This window comes from Procambarus clarkii, chromosome 34, assembly GCF_040958095.1.
Source record: "Procambarus clarkii isolate CNS0578487 chromosome 34, FALCON_Pclarkii_2.0, whole genome shotgun sequence".
Classification (NCBI taxonomy): domain Eukaryota; kingdom Metazoa; phylum Arthropoda; class Malacostraca; order Decapoda; family Cambaridae; genus Procambarus; species Procambarus clarkii.
Window position 1 is genome coordinate 4,983,337 of NC_091183.1, and position 15,402 is coordinate 4,998,738.

At 40.6% G+C, this 15,402-nt stretch overlaps 1 protein-coding gene across 1 annotated transcript in view; it reads left to right on the top strand.

Annotated features, from left to right (window-relative positions):
* The first annotated feature begins 2,159 nt into the window (after positions 1-2,159).
* The window catches only part of LOC138370924 (uncharacterized), a 100,555-nt gene continuing 87,312 nt past the window's right edge, over positions 2,160-15,402 (top strand). Inside the window, exons 1-2 of the mRNA XM_069335587.1 lie at positions 2,160-2,216; positions 12,070-12,267. Coding sequence (XP_069191688.1) covers positions 12,074-12,267 — 194 coding nt within the window. The 5' untranslated portion in view covers positions 2,160-2,216; positions 12,070-12,073. The remainder of the gene's footprint in view (positions 2,217-12,069; positions 12,268-15,402) is intronic.

The following is a 15,402-nucleotide window of genomic DNA, read 5'->3' on the forward strand; positions in this document are numbered from 1 at the left end:
CCGGCCAGGCACGCACGTCCGAGCGGGGCATGAACCGGGGCCCCTAGGCGCACGCCTAGGGAACACAGCTGACCAGTGCCCATAGTGCACGCCTGGAAGATAACACTACCAGAGCGGTTCACTCGGGACACGGCGTAAATACACGCCGACCCGGGGCATTGCGGCAGCAGCAAAAAGCAGCCGCTGCAGAACCTGGCACAGACTGAAGGCGCGCCTGCATACCTCAAGACAAGCGAACGTGCAGAAGGCACTAAGGAACTAAGGCGGCCCACACGGACCGTGGGGGGAAGGCGCCAACACACGCCAAACACTGGATAGTCCTGACTAAACTTTAACAGAAATTTTTACATTACCTTGGATGAGTAGGGCAGGGGGCCCCTGCCGTATCGACAGACTGATGAATGCAGGACTGAGTACTGGTCCACGTGTCGTTGAGGTGCAACGCGGCGCAGTTTCGAATACTGTGACGGTCGGGTGGAGTAAGAGAGAGCCTCGATTGATTAAGATTAAGCCACCCAAGAGGTGGCACGGGCATGAATAGCCCGTAAAGAGAGCCCCTCTCTGCCCCGAAATTTATATGGCCCCTGGCGTCCCGCGCATCTGCGCGGGGCGCACTGAGCAACTGTTTCTTTGTCCCCCTCTTCAGAAACATCTCCGATTTGTATTTCAAATCAGAGGCCATAAGAAGACACTTATTTTAAGAAATAAGACACAAAAATAAGACACTTCCTGATCTCCGCATGAGCCTTAAAGTCTTATTTATTTATTTATTTATTTATTTACAAGAAGGTACATTGGGATTGTGAGGATACATAGCATAGTAATTACATTTTTGTAAAGCCACTAGTACGCACAGCGTTTCGGGCAGGTCCTTAATCTAAGAAACTTATAAGTAGGTATATACTTGCAAAATTTATAAAAATGATAACAGTTACATAGCACGAAAAAAATAAACGATGAGAGAAAAATTGTAGGTATATTAGGTCACATAGGTAGCTTACTTCTCAACATAGGTCTTACTTCAACACTGACAATTCAAGTGTAGTGAATAGCATGGAACATAATATTTCGTTATTTAAGGCTCCCATATAATAGTCAGATATTTTTTGATTATCTAAAAACTAAAATAAATGTTTCGTGATCGACTAAAGTCACATTCAAAAGGTTCGGACACCGATAACTCACTCTTTAGGTCCCTGACTTTGTAAATAACTCGGTTCTCACGTCGATGTTTGTGTACAGGAGGAATTGTATATGTTTGTCTCTCAGAATGTTCGGCAATGTGTTTATTGTTTGTGATGTGTCTATATATGTATGAACACGTTGTACTGAACGGGGTCAGAATAGCTTGTGCTACCTCATGCCTTTGTGTGTATTTTACCTCAATAAACTTATTTCAATTTCAATGTTAAAACCTTACCAAGCCCATGATAATAAATATATGAAGCTAAATTGATGATGTAGGCTTACAAAATAATTTTTAAATTTATATGTACTGTATATAAGTGTACGATAAGCCTGTGTACGAAATGAGTGCATCACGTGAAGGCCGAAAAACACAGATAAGGATTCCCACTTTGGCTACTTATGTTGCTTTGTCTACCATATTGATGCAGCAAATCATTCCTACTGCACACCAGGAGGAGAAATATAACAATATACAAGGCTGACATCATGTTGCTATTGGTGCAATCGAGGCGCCAGTCGCCCCCATCTCCTCAGCCAACATCAACAAAATTCTCATAATGGACAAGTAAACTACACCAGTGTGTGTGTGTGTGTGTGTTGTATAAATGTGTTGTAAGTCGCCGTGGTGGTGGTGGGTGGGTAAGGTTAGTTGTTCGTGGCATGTGGGGTGGAGGGTGATTGGCGGGTTACTGATAAAGGTCATGATAGGTTTTGGACCCACCTAGTTACAATGCAGAGGCCGCCTAACCTCTCCTAAGTAATTTGGTGTTGAACTCATGGCTTATCAACCTAGCCAACAGGGGTATTATAAGGCCAACCACCGTAATTAACTGACCAACTCATCAAGTAAAACTTTATAATGTTGACTATAACACGTGGGTGGAGCAGCACCCACTGGGTGCTGGTGGGTGGGTGACCATACCTGGGAGGTGTGGCTGCTGGCTGGGGGTCAGTGCTGGCCCAGACGTCGTCCCGTCTACACCTGTCTTCCTCTCTCTCTCTCCATACTCTAGTCGCCTCTCATACTAGTAAGTCTCCTTGCTAGTAGCTTAATAATATATTATATATTGTATATAATGCATATTATATATAATTCAGTACATGGGGTGCACAATATTATTTATTATTTATAGGGATATGTTGGGGTTTCACCTCTCTTCACTCTAGTCTGGGGTGAGCAATAGTTATGCTCAAGGTCACTCACCTATAGCCCTGCGGGTCTTCACTCGATCCTCACGGCGCCACTGCACGCCAGGAGAGTCTCCCAGTCAATCTTAACGGCCTCTGATTAAGAAAGAGTGAGAACACGACTCGTGCACTTGACTGTCGTGTGCCCTCCCCAACAATCGGGCTCTACGGTTAACCACAAGGTCGCCAACTGGTGTTTTAGGTGGCCAGTAACACCATCAGTGGACTGGTGGAATTAGTGGTAGCCTTGGCAAGGTCACACTCAAAAGATCAGGAATCAGGCAGGTACTTATTGTTATCACTCAATGCTTTCAGTATAATGTAGCCACAAGATCAATGGAGGAGATGATAAAACACAAAGGTAATTTTGTATTTTACTTAAAATGTATGAAAGATGTTACAAGGCCAGACAATAATCAATAAATCAACTGATCCTGACGCGGCCGGTAATTCCCACGAATAGTCTGCGATCACCAGGGGGCAACACCTCCCCCTCCTCATCAAGTGTCAAGAACAGCTGATCGCCTGGACCCTCGCGCGGAAGCTCTTTGCTTGTTTTCTAGATTCACGCGCGCTGTTTCTTTAAATTCTCCAATATTACTATGAACTCGCACACACGATATTGGCTACAATAGCACGTATCACTTGGTTACACTGTACTCAGGCTCAAACAGTCTTTTCTACAATCAACGCTACCATGACTCACTGTAATGGTCTTACACTGTTATTCATCCCACAATATATTATGACATATTAACACTGGAGTTTTCAGTACTTTCTCTCGTGGGCGATAATGCAATAATTCACTGTACTCACAAATGAATAATCACTGTATGAACATAGCATATATAATGTAGATACATCAAATATCAATACATGGAAAATAGATGATTTCTGGGCACACAGCCTAACTTTCAAATACTGGCATAATATTATATATAATTTACCACTATATGTTCATATCAAAATCTATAGAAAGATATACACAACACAGTAAATTTATCACTTGTTCCTGGTGCCTGTACACACCAATAATCAACATGAATATTACAAGTACTCTTGATAGTACTGTCTAGCACACTGGTGCTTTATTGCGACATGGGTGAGACTTGCTCACGACATATAAAATCCTCAGGCTAGATAATATAGCCGAATAATATAGCTAACTAAAGGGGAATGGGGAGGGAACTAGAAACACCTACTTCACCCTATCCTCCGATGAGAGTCGAGATGTAGCTCCTGGTCCTCGTGTCGGGAACGCCCCCACACTACACGTCGTCGTGTCCTACCAGAGCCTCTCGTCGTCCCACCGTTTAGCGCGTCGTCTCCGTGCCTCCTCACTGCAGGTCCGTCCTCCTTCTTGACTTCTTGAAGGTTGGAGTCGGTCTCCTGGCCGTCGTCTTCTCCCAGCAACGGCTGTCGCCTACGTCTCAGCTACAGTCGTCCGGTTTCCCCAAATAGTCCTCTCTTCCTCAGCTACCCAGTGGCTCTGTCAGCCACTACGCTGTCACGAACTGGTGAATTGCCACAGACGTCACATACGTCACTGCACGACTTCACTGCTTCTGGCACAGTACCTGACTGGAGCACTTGTTGCTCGAATAACTGTCAATTCCCTCTTCTGGTTCAACACATGAACTAGGGAAGACTTCTCAGAGTACTGGCGGACTTCAGGTGACGCGTAAATCCACGGGAGCGGGAAACAACTGTCCAACTGACAGGACCAACCGTCGCACGTCCGACCTCTATGACATGTCGTGTCTGACTGATGGCGCCAGAGTGGCGCGCGGCCTGGACCCCCTTCCTTCGTGACGTCACTTTCACTACGGGAAGTTTTCATTGGCTCCCGGTGCCACATTGCTGTCGGTGACAAATCCGGTGCCACTGACGTCACACGGTTTTGGCGGGAGATCAGGGAGGCAAGCGCCATCTTGGCTCCCTAAAGGGCCTATACCACAGGCCAAAATATTATTATTTCACAAATTTCTCGGCTCTCCGAGAACACTTCACTCTCTCCCATATATCAAATTGTAGCCTGCAACGTAGAGAACGCTTGGGAAAAGTAGACATGACTCTTACTGCAGACGTGGGAGAATTACAAAGGGGGGAACACCGTCACAGATACTTCCTCTGGTTGGAAGAAGGGGACCCATATATGTGTATATATATATATATATATATATATATATATATATATATATATATATATATATATATATATATATATATATATATATATATTTATATATATATATATATATATATATATATTTATATATATATATATATATGCAGAATAACCACATATGAAAAATAGAAAATGCTTAACGCGTTTTCGGCTAATTCGCCTTCATCAGAGCAAAGTAGAATGATTGTGATTTTTTGTGATCATTGTTGCATATATATATATATATATATATATATATATATATATATATATATATATATATATATATATATATATATATATTTATATATATATATATATATATATATATATATATATATATATATATTTATATATATATATATATATATATATATATATATATATATATATATATATATATATATATATATGTATGTATGTATGTATGTATGTATGTATGTATGTATGTATGTATGTATGTATGTATGTATGAATATATATATATATATATATATATATATATATATATATATATATATATATATATATATATATATATATATATATATATATGTATGTATATATATATATATATATATATATATATATATATATATATATATATATATGTATATATATATATATATATATATATATATATATATATATATATATATATATATATATATATATATATATATATATATTGGTGTATACTGGCAGCAGGTTTTCTTTCAAACATGTTTCATTGAATATGACCGCATATTCTGTATTTATTATTTTCTGGTTTAGGGCTTCTATCCCTCTAACTATTTTCTTAGCATCAGGGCTTAATTGGAATAGGAGTTCTCCAAAACTCATTTTCGTACTTTTAAGGTGAAGAAAAGAAGTGATTTACTATAGAGTGTATTACACTTATTTGTATAATTTGCACGACGTTTCGAACCTCCATGGTTCATTCTCAAGTGAACAGATCTTACAATACTAGTTGATTTTATACCCGCATTAGGTCAGGTGATAATACAATGAAGGTGAAAAACATGGGGGGATACATAAGGGATAAACATAGGGGCTGCAGAAGGCTTATTGGCCCATACGAGGCATCTCCTATCTAAACACAAAGATTAATCCAGTGTAATTGGCCTGTTATGTTGGACATTGTCTTCTGTGTTGGCATCGATATGTTCTTGTCTTGTCCTTACTCTCATGGTGGGTAGAGTAAATAGTTCCGTGATTTGGGTGTTCATGGTAGGTCGCTCTATTCTTATGTGAATTGCCTGAAGAATTTGTAATCTTCTTGAATCTTGGGTTTTGTCTATTATGCAAATATTCTTGTTCAACATTTCTCTTGTTAGAGTAATGTCATGGGCTTGTCTCATGTGATTCCTAGGGGCACCAGATTGAAGATGGCATGTCAAACGCCTCGTCAGCTTGGTCGACGTCATACCTATGTACTTACATTGAAGGTTACATCCTTCGTGGGGGCAAGTGTACATGTATACAACGCTTGACTGCTGTAGAGGGTTCTCCGTCGGCTTCGGGCTGTTTTTGATAAGGAGTTCGGAAGTCTTCTTGGTTTTGTAGAATATTATCAGGTTTATGTTTTGGTTAGGAGTAGTGCTTTTTACTCCTTTACGGATTATTTCTTTCATTATTCTTTCCTCTTTTATATGTTCACTGTGCATGGTTGATTTGTAATATAATTTTATTGGGGGTGTTGTGGTTTCTGTTCTAGGTTCTGAATTATACCAACGGTCCAAGTGTCTTCTTACAGCAGCGTTTATTTCCGCGTTGCTATATCCGTTGTTCACCAATACCTGAGTTACTCTTTCAAACTCTCTACTCACGTTGCTCCATTCAGAGCAGTGGGTAAGCGCTCGACGAATATAAGCATTGAGAACACTGGCTTTGTATCTTTGGGGGCACTCACTTCTACCGTTCAGGCATAATCCTATGTTGGTGGGCTTGGTATATACGTTGGTGCTTAAAGAGGTTCCTGTTTTTGTTATTAGTACATCCAAGAATGGCAGACTGTTATTTTCACTATTTTCATGTGTAAATCGGAGTACTGACTCTCTCTCTAGGTGTCTTTTTAGGTCAATTAGTTCATCTGAGTCTTTTACTATTACGAAGCCAGTGTTCTCAATGCTTATATTCGTCGAGCGCTTACCCACTGCTCTGATGTCAGGTACCTGATGTCAGACATCTGCAGGAGCTGAAGGAGGCATTTGAGCAGAATTCTGTGTTGCATTTCCCTTACGAGATGGAGAAGGATGGGAAGCTGCTCTTTCTAGATGTAACAGTCATGGAAAGGAGCGGAGTTTTCAACACTGCAGTCTACACTAAGGAAACAAACATAGGAATGTGCCTAAATGCCAACAGAGACTGCCCGGACAGGTACAATAGGAGTGTTGTTAACGCTTATGTCGACCGTGCCCTCAGCCACAGCTCAGAATGGAAGCAAGTCGACGAAGAACTCTGTAGGGTAAGGCAGGTCCTAGTCAACAACGGCTTCTCCAATGGTTTCGTGGAAGACATCATAAGAAGGAAAGTGAATTCCAATGCAACCTCTGAAGAGACAACTAACACAACACCTATACCCCCTATTAGACTATTTTACAGAAACTTCTTTTCCACAGCCCATAAAACGGAGGAAAGGGTCCTGAAAGATATTGTCAGTAGAAACGTTATCCCTACAGACAAAATTCAAAAGATACAACTGACGATTTACTATAAAACCAGAAAAACGGCCAGCCTACTCATGAGAAACTCTCCAGACACAAAGCAGAACGCTTTAAAAGAGACCAACGTCGTCTATGCCTTCAAATGCCCTCTTGGGGACTGTAAGCCTAAAAAAAAACAGTATATAGGCAAGACAACAACATCTCTTTCCAGGCGTTTAACGATGCATAAGCAACAGGGCTTCATTAAGGAACATATAATCTCTTCCCACAAACAAACCATCACCAGAGAAATCTTAGCAAACAACACAGAAATCATCGATAGATACAGCGATAGCAGGCGGTTTGACGTCTGCGAGGCACTACACATCAAGAAGTCAACACCAGCAATCAACAGCCAATTAATGCACAACTATATTCTACCCACTTCAAGACTCCGCTCCAATATAGAAGCATCAAGAAATATGGACCAATAGGCTTTCTACAATTACTTCCATTCACTACCTATTGTTTCGTGTTCTGTCTTGTGTTTGAATTTAATACCCATTCAATACCCATTGTTTCGTGTTCTGTCTTGTGTTGGAATTTAATACCCATTGAATACCCATTGTTGAAAGTTCGTTTTTCACCTCATCCACCTCACCCAAATGTAGATATAAACCTCGAAGATGTGTAAGCTCTATTCAGTTTCAGTTGTGTGTTTGTAAACTAAAGTCTTTGAAAATGTAATAAGTTTTACGAAACGCGCTCAAGTGTCGCGTCAGACTAGAAATAAAAATGAATTTTGGAGAATTGATCTTTGAATTACCATCAACACTGAAAAGAAACGTAAGAAAGATAGGGAAAATTCGTGTTAGAATTATTAATCTTACTTTTTCGGTCATATTTAATAATACTCCCTTCTCTAATAATAGAGAAGGGAGTACCACCTCTGGCTGGAAGAAGGGGGACCCATAGCCTCGGAGGAAACCACACATAACGCATTGAAGGGAATGTAGGTCCCCTCCAATACAGTTTCTGTGTGCTTTTCTCCTACCACCCCCTTCCCTGTTTTTTTTTGTTTTTTTTTCCTTTATTGTGTATTTAAAGGTTACAAAACATACAAGACAAATGCCTAAAGGTTATGGATCTCTTGAAGCTCCTCCGCTTCTGGACAGGAACCGAGGACGCAGTAAGCATTTCCCCTCTGGATCGCCACACTGAGACGCTGAAATAAAAAACTGGAAGCCCTTGGGTCTCTGGTGACGTCAATGAGCTTGGAATCCAATTCCTTGAGAAATCCCAAGGCACTCTTGCCCCAGGAGCCATGCATCTCAGACGCTATGGGAACAAAGAGGTACTGACCTTCCAGTCGCCTGTACTTGAGTGATTTTGCTGTTTCGCTGTGGTTGGCCGCCCCACCTGCTTGATCAGCTCCGAAGTGTACATAGGTGTCAGTCAGGGTGGATACACATGTGTAGTCCCACACCAACTGTCTACCCTCCTTCCATGGGTATATGGTGATGCCATCAGGGCGAAGTGCTGGGAAATCCGGGTTTTGGACCCCTAGGATGCGAGGTTCTCTCTCCGCTGGGCACCCAGCTGAGACGAGGCTTCTCTTGATGATGTCATTGACCTCGTTGTGTCTTGCATGCCAGCCCTTTGTGCTTCCGCAATGCAACCCATGCAGTCCGTATTGGTCTGCTTCCACCCTGTTGCAAATACACTTGTATTCAGTGTGAATTGGGGCACCAAGGCGGAGGGCCACTGCTACACGAAGGGATTCTGGATCTAGGCGCGTGCCCATTGCTGACATGGGTACTGCCAGGAGGAAGTCTCCTGCATGGGGGGCACGCACTGCTCTGAGGCGGGCTTTCTCCTTGTCTGATGTTGCGACGCTGAGCATGGCATCAGCTACTTTTTCCACTAGAGGGTGGTCCCAGCCGGACTGTTTGTGTTGTTTTGTTGGCTCTATAATGGTTGCTGGGGCTGCAAGAACATCCCACTGATTTGAACATTCAGTGAAAGCAGGATCGTGTATTCCTGCTGAATCTCTCAGGGTTGTAGGTAAAATATCTCTGATGAGGTCGTGCGATGCATGAGAGGAGGAAAGGAAGGCTGGTAGAGCAATTTGGGAGGCTGTGCGGACACCAAGGCCGCCGAGTCTTACAGGAAGGGTTGCTTGCTCCCACTGAGAGTCGTCCAATGGCAGGTTCAGGACTTTCACCAGCATGGACCTTAGAAGGGTGTCATACACATTTAACTTAGGGCTGCTGTAGGATGGAGAACATCTCAGAAAGTAGGTCAACTTAGGGAGAGACAGGCATCTTGTAAGGAGAAAGAGAGCATCATGGGCATCAATCTTGTCAATCCTGTCCTGCATTCTCTTTAGGTCAGTGATTTTTGAAACCAGGACCTCCTCGATTGCTCGTGGGCCAATGGGGGCACCCAGGAGAGTGCAGTCCGGTGGCTCGACAACGAGAATGTCTGGAAGAACATTTTGTATTTGCCCAGTGATGTCTGGTGGGGATTATATATATATATATATATATATATATATATATATATATATATATATATATATATATATGAAAGTCTTACAGGTCTTACAAGTCTTCATTCGCATATAGTCCTGGGGACCATTCAGGCTTGTTCGCATATATATATATATATATATATATATATATATATATATATATATATATATATATATATATATATATATATATATATATATATATAAATATATATATATATATATATATATATATATATATATATATATATATATATATATATATATATATATATATATATATATATATATATATATATATATATATATATATGCGAACAAGCCTGAATGGTCCCCAGGACTATATGCGAATGAAGACTTGTAAGACCTGTAAGACTTTCATATATATATATATATATATATATATATATATATATATATATATATATATATATATATATATATATATATATATATATATAAAATCGGAGATACGTAAGTTCTATTCAGTTGTGTATTTGTGAACTAAAGTCTTTGAAAATGTAATAAGTTTTACGAAACGCGCCCGTGTCGCGTCAGACTAGAAATAAAAATGAATTTTGGAGAATTGATTTTTGATTTACCTCCAACAGTGAAAAGAAATGTACGAAAGATTGAGAAAATTCGTGTTAGAATTATTAATCTTACTTTTTCGGTCATATTTAATAATATATGTCTACAGGAAAGACTGCTACCAAAATATACTAATATATATATATATATATATATATATATATATATAATATATTGTGCAATAATTGGCTGTTGATTGCTGGTGTTGACTTCTTGATGTGTAGTGCCTCGCAAACGTCAAGCCGCCTGCTATCGCTGTATCTATCGATGATTTCTGTGTTGTTTACTAGGATTTCTCTGGCGATGGTTTGGTTATGGGAAGAGATTATATGTTCCTTAATGGAGCCCTGTTGTTTATGCATCGTTAAACGCCTAGAAAGAGATGTTGTTGTCTTGCCTATATACTGGTTTTTTTGGAGCTTACAGTCCCCAAGTGGGCATTTGAAGGCATAGACGACGTTAGTCTCTTTTAAAGCGTTCTGTTTTGTGTCTGGAGAGTTTCTCATGAGTAGGCTGGCCGTTTTTCTGGTTTTATAGTAAATCGTCAGTTGTATCCTCTGATTTTTGTCTGTAGGGATAACGTTTCTATTAACAATATCTTTCAGGACCCTTTCCTCTGTTTTATGAGCTGTGGAAAAGAAGTTCCTGTAAAATAGTCTAATAGGGGGTATAGGTGTTGTGTTAGTTGTCTCTTCGGAGGTTGCATGGCTTTTCACTTTCCTTCTTATGATGTCTTCGATGAAACCATTGGAGAAGCCGTTATTGACTAGGACCTGCCTTACCCTACAGAGTTCTTCGTCGACTTGCTTCCATTCTGAGCTGTGGCTGAGAGCACGGTCGACGTATGCGTTAACAACACTCCTCTTGTACCTGTCAGGGCAGTCGCTGTTGGCATTTAGGCACATTCCTATGTTTGTTTCCTTTGTGTAGACTGCAGTGTGGAAACCTCCGCCCTTTTCCATGACTGTTACATCTAGAAAAGGCAGCTTCCCATCCTTTTCCGTCTCGTAAGTGAAACGCAGCACGGAACTCTGCTCAAATGCCTCCTTCAGCTCCTGCAGATGTCTGACATCAGGTACCTGTGTAAAAATGTCGTCAACATACCTGCAGTATATGGCCGGTTTCAAGTTCATGTCGACTAAGACTTTTTGCTCGATGGTACCCATGTAGAAGTTTGCAAACAGGACACCTAGGGGAGAACCCATGGCGACCCCATCTACTTGCTTATACATGTGCCCATCCGGGCTCAAGAAGGGTGTCCTCTTTAGTACAAGCTTGGAGTAGTTTCCTCAGAATACTTTCTGGCATGTCAAGAGGAGTACAGGCTGGATCACGATACACTCTGTCGGCTATCATTCCGATTGTCTCGTCCACAGGTACGTTGGTAAACAGCGATTCTACGTCCAACGAGGCTCTTATCCCTGTGGCCCGTGCGCCCCGCAGTAAGTCCACAAATTCCTTTGGAGACTTCAGGCTGAAGGCGCAAGGAACATAAGGAGTCAGCAGGCCGTTGAGTCGCTTCGCCAGTCTGTACGTGGGTGTGGGTATCTGGCTAATGATTGGCCGAAGTGGGTTTCCAGGCTTGTGCGTCTTGACATTTCCATATATATATATATATATATATATATATATATATATATATATATATATATATATATATATATATATATCTTCGTCTCTCTCTCTGAATATTTAGTGGCTTTATAAAATACTGTATATATAATACATATACTATTCAGATATGAATGCAATTGCAGGATAATGAAGGTTGTGGGAGTTATAGGAGGAGGCGCCGCAGGGCTGTGTGCCGCCCGCCACATCCTGGCCGCGGGTGACATGCTGCCAGTGGTGTGGGAAAAAGCAACAGAGGTCGGAGGGACTTGGGTGTACTCCCCTCAGACGGGAACCGATGAACACGGTCTGCCCATTCATTCCAGCATGTATAAAAACCTCAAGTGAGTGATCATTAAAGTTTTCGTAAGACGTTCTTTCAGCCGTTTTTAAGCTCAATTTGATATATTTAATGTTTTAAGGGAAGAATCAATGTCGTTGCTTTTTAATGGCTTTTTCTGTTCGGGGAGAAAGACGCAAGCCAGTATGGGGGACTTATATATTAAAACAGTCGATTATAACGATGTAAAGTTCTGCAGTAACACAAAATGGCTATAAGTGAAATGACAAATTCTATAACATAGTTGAGTAGATACAGTAAGTACAGTTAAAGCAAATTTATAATGGGAATAACCAGAGTAACCTTTATTAAAAGTATGCTTAAAGCCAAGTAACAAGATAAGGCAAAATTCTGCAGAACACCAATTATGCTTATTGGCTATAAGTAAAAGTATATGCCAAATGGCATAACATAGTTGAGTATGCAGGCGATGAGTCACAATAATGTGGCTAATTTAAGTTGACCAGACCACACACTATAAGGTGAAGGGACGACGACGTTTCGGTTCGTACTGGACCATTCTCAAGTCGATTGTGAAGAGGAAGTTCATTGATTGATGAAGATTAAGCCACCTAAGAGGTGGCACGGGCATGAATAGCCCGTAAGTGGTACAATTTTTTTTTCTCAGTATTCTGAGGTTGCATTTAACCATCAAGCTGTTATCGCGGGGGAGGATACTGCTTCACAGTCTTTATGAGGGTGTCCAGCTGCTGGACACCTTTGTTGACCACGAGAGTGGCTGTGTTGATGGCTTCAGGGTGGCCAGTGCATGATTCAGGAACTCTTAAAGCTCTTCTAAGGTCATTGGTTGCTTCACATTCCAGAAGATAGTGAAGTAATGACTTTTCTGTGACAGTTTGGCAGAAGATGCACTCTCTCTGTCGGGGTTCACCAATCTCCCAGTTGCATCTGTAACCTAGACGTAGTCTATACAACTTAACTGCTATTTCCCTGTGGATTCCTTTTGAGATATTTAACGTTTCTAATTTGGTTGTCTGAAGATACCATGTTGCAGATGGCGAACCTTAAGCTATTCTCTGGTGTAAGTAGGCTTTGTTGAGGTGTGAGAGTTTTTTGGTGATGATGTTTTTTATGTTCTCTAGGCTGGGTTGAATTATTTTATGTATCACTGGATGACGAGTTGCCAATTTAGCAGTTTCATCAGCTTTTTCATTTAATGGGATTCCAATATGGGATGGGATCCAGTTTAAGGTTAAAGAGGAAGAGAGAGAGAGAGAAGATTAAGCCACCCAAAAGGTGGCTTGGGCATGAATAGCCCATAAGTGGTGGCCCTTTTGAGCCATTTCCAGTATCAATAGATGATACTGGAGGTCTGTGGAGGTGCGACTGCACCCTGCGTGACGGGAGATGTCTCCCGTTAAAAAAAGAGGAAGATTGATTGATAAAGATTAAGCCACCTAAGAGGTGGCACATAAGAACATAAGAACATAAGAACAAAGGTAACTGCAGAAGGCCTATTGGCCCATACGAGGCAGCTCCTATTCTATAACCACCCAATCCCACTCATATACTTGTCCAACCCGTGCTTGAAACAATCGAGGGACCCCACCTCCACCACGATACGCGGCAATTGGTTCCACAAATCAACAACCCTGTTACTGAACCAGTATTTACCCAAGTCTTTCCTAAATCTAAACTTATCCAATTTATATCCATTGTTTCGTGTTCTGTCCTGTGTTGATACTTTTAATACCCTATTAATATCCCCCCGGTTATGTCCATTCATCCACTTGTAAACCTCTATCATGTCACCCCTAACTCTTCGCCTTTCCAGTGAATGCAACTTAAGCTTTGTTAATCTTTCTTCATATGAAAGATTTCTAATTTGGGGAATTAACTTAGTCATCCTACGCTGGACACGTTCAAGTGAATTTATATCCATTCCATAATATGGCGACCAAAACTGAACTGCATAATCTAAATGGGGCCTAACTAGAGCAAGATATAGCTTGAGAACCACACCAGGTGTCTTGTTACTAACGCTGCGATTAATAAATCCAAGTGTCCGATTTGCCTTATTACGAACATTTATGCATTGATCCTTTTGTTTTAAATTCTTACTAATCATAACTCCCAGATCCCTTTCGCAATCCGACTTCGCAATCACAACACCATCTAGCTCGTATCTTGTAACTCTATCATCATTACCTAACCTCAGAACTTTACATTTATCAGCATTAAACTGCATCTGCCAATCCTTTGACCATTTCAAAACCCTATCTAGATCAACTTGAAGTGATAGTGAGTCCTCCTCCGAATTAATTTCCCTACCGATTTTCGTATCATCGGCAAATTTGCAAATGTTGCTACTCAAACCTGAATCTAAATCATTTATATATATTATAAACAACAGAGGTCCCAGGACAGAGCCTTGAGGCACTCCACTTACAACATTTTCCCACTCTGACTTGATTCCATTTATACTAACTCTCTGTTTCCTTTGGTATAGCCATGCCCTAATCCAGCTTAATATAGCACCCCCAATACCATGAGACTCTATTTTTTTAATCAGTCTTTCATGTGGCACTGTATCAAAAGCTTTGCTAAAGTCAAGGTATACAACATCGCAATCCTTACCACTATCAACTGCCTCAACAATGCTAGAATAAAAAGATAACAAATTTGTTAAACATGAACGGCCATTTATAAAACCATGTTGCGACTCAATTATTAATTTATGTTTTTCAAGATGAAGACGAATTTTATTTGCTATTATAGATTCGAGTAACTTTCCCACAATAGACGTTAGGCTAATTGGTCGATAGTTAGACGCAAGTGATCTATCTCCTTTCTTAAAAACTGGTATCACATTAGCAACTTTCCAAAACTCTGGCACTCTGCCTGACTCTATTGATTTATTAAATATGGTTGACAGTGGGTCACAAAGCTCCTCTTTGCATTCTTTAAGCACCCTAGCAAACACTTCATCCGGCCCTGGGGATTTGTTTGGTTTGAGTTTTACTATTTGTTTAAGAACATCCTCCCTGGTAACTGCTAAACTCGTCAACCTGTCCTCGTCCCCACCCACATAGACTTGTTCGGCTGAAGGCATATTGTTAAGTTCCTCTTTAGTAAATACAGATACAAAATATTTATTAAAAATACTACTCATCTCTTC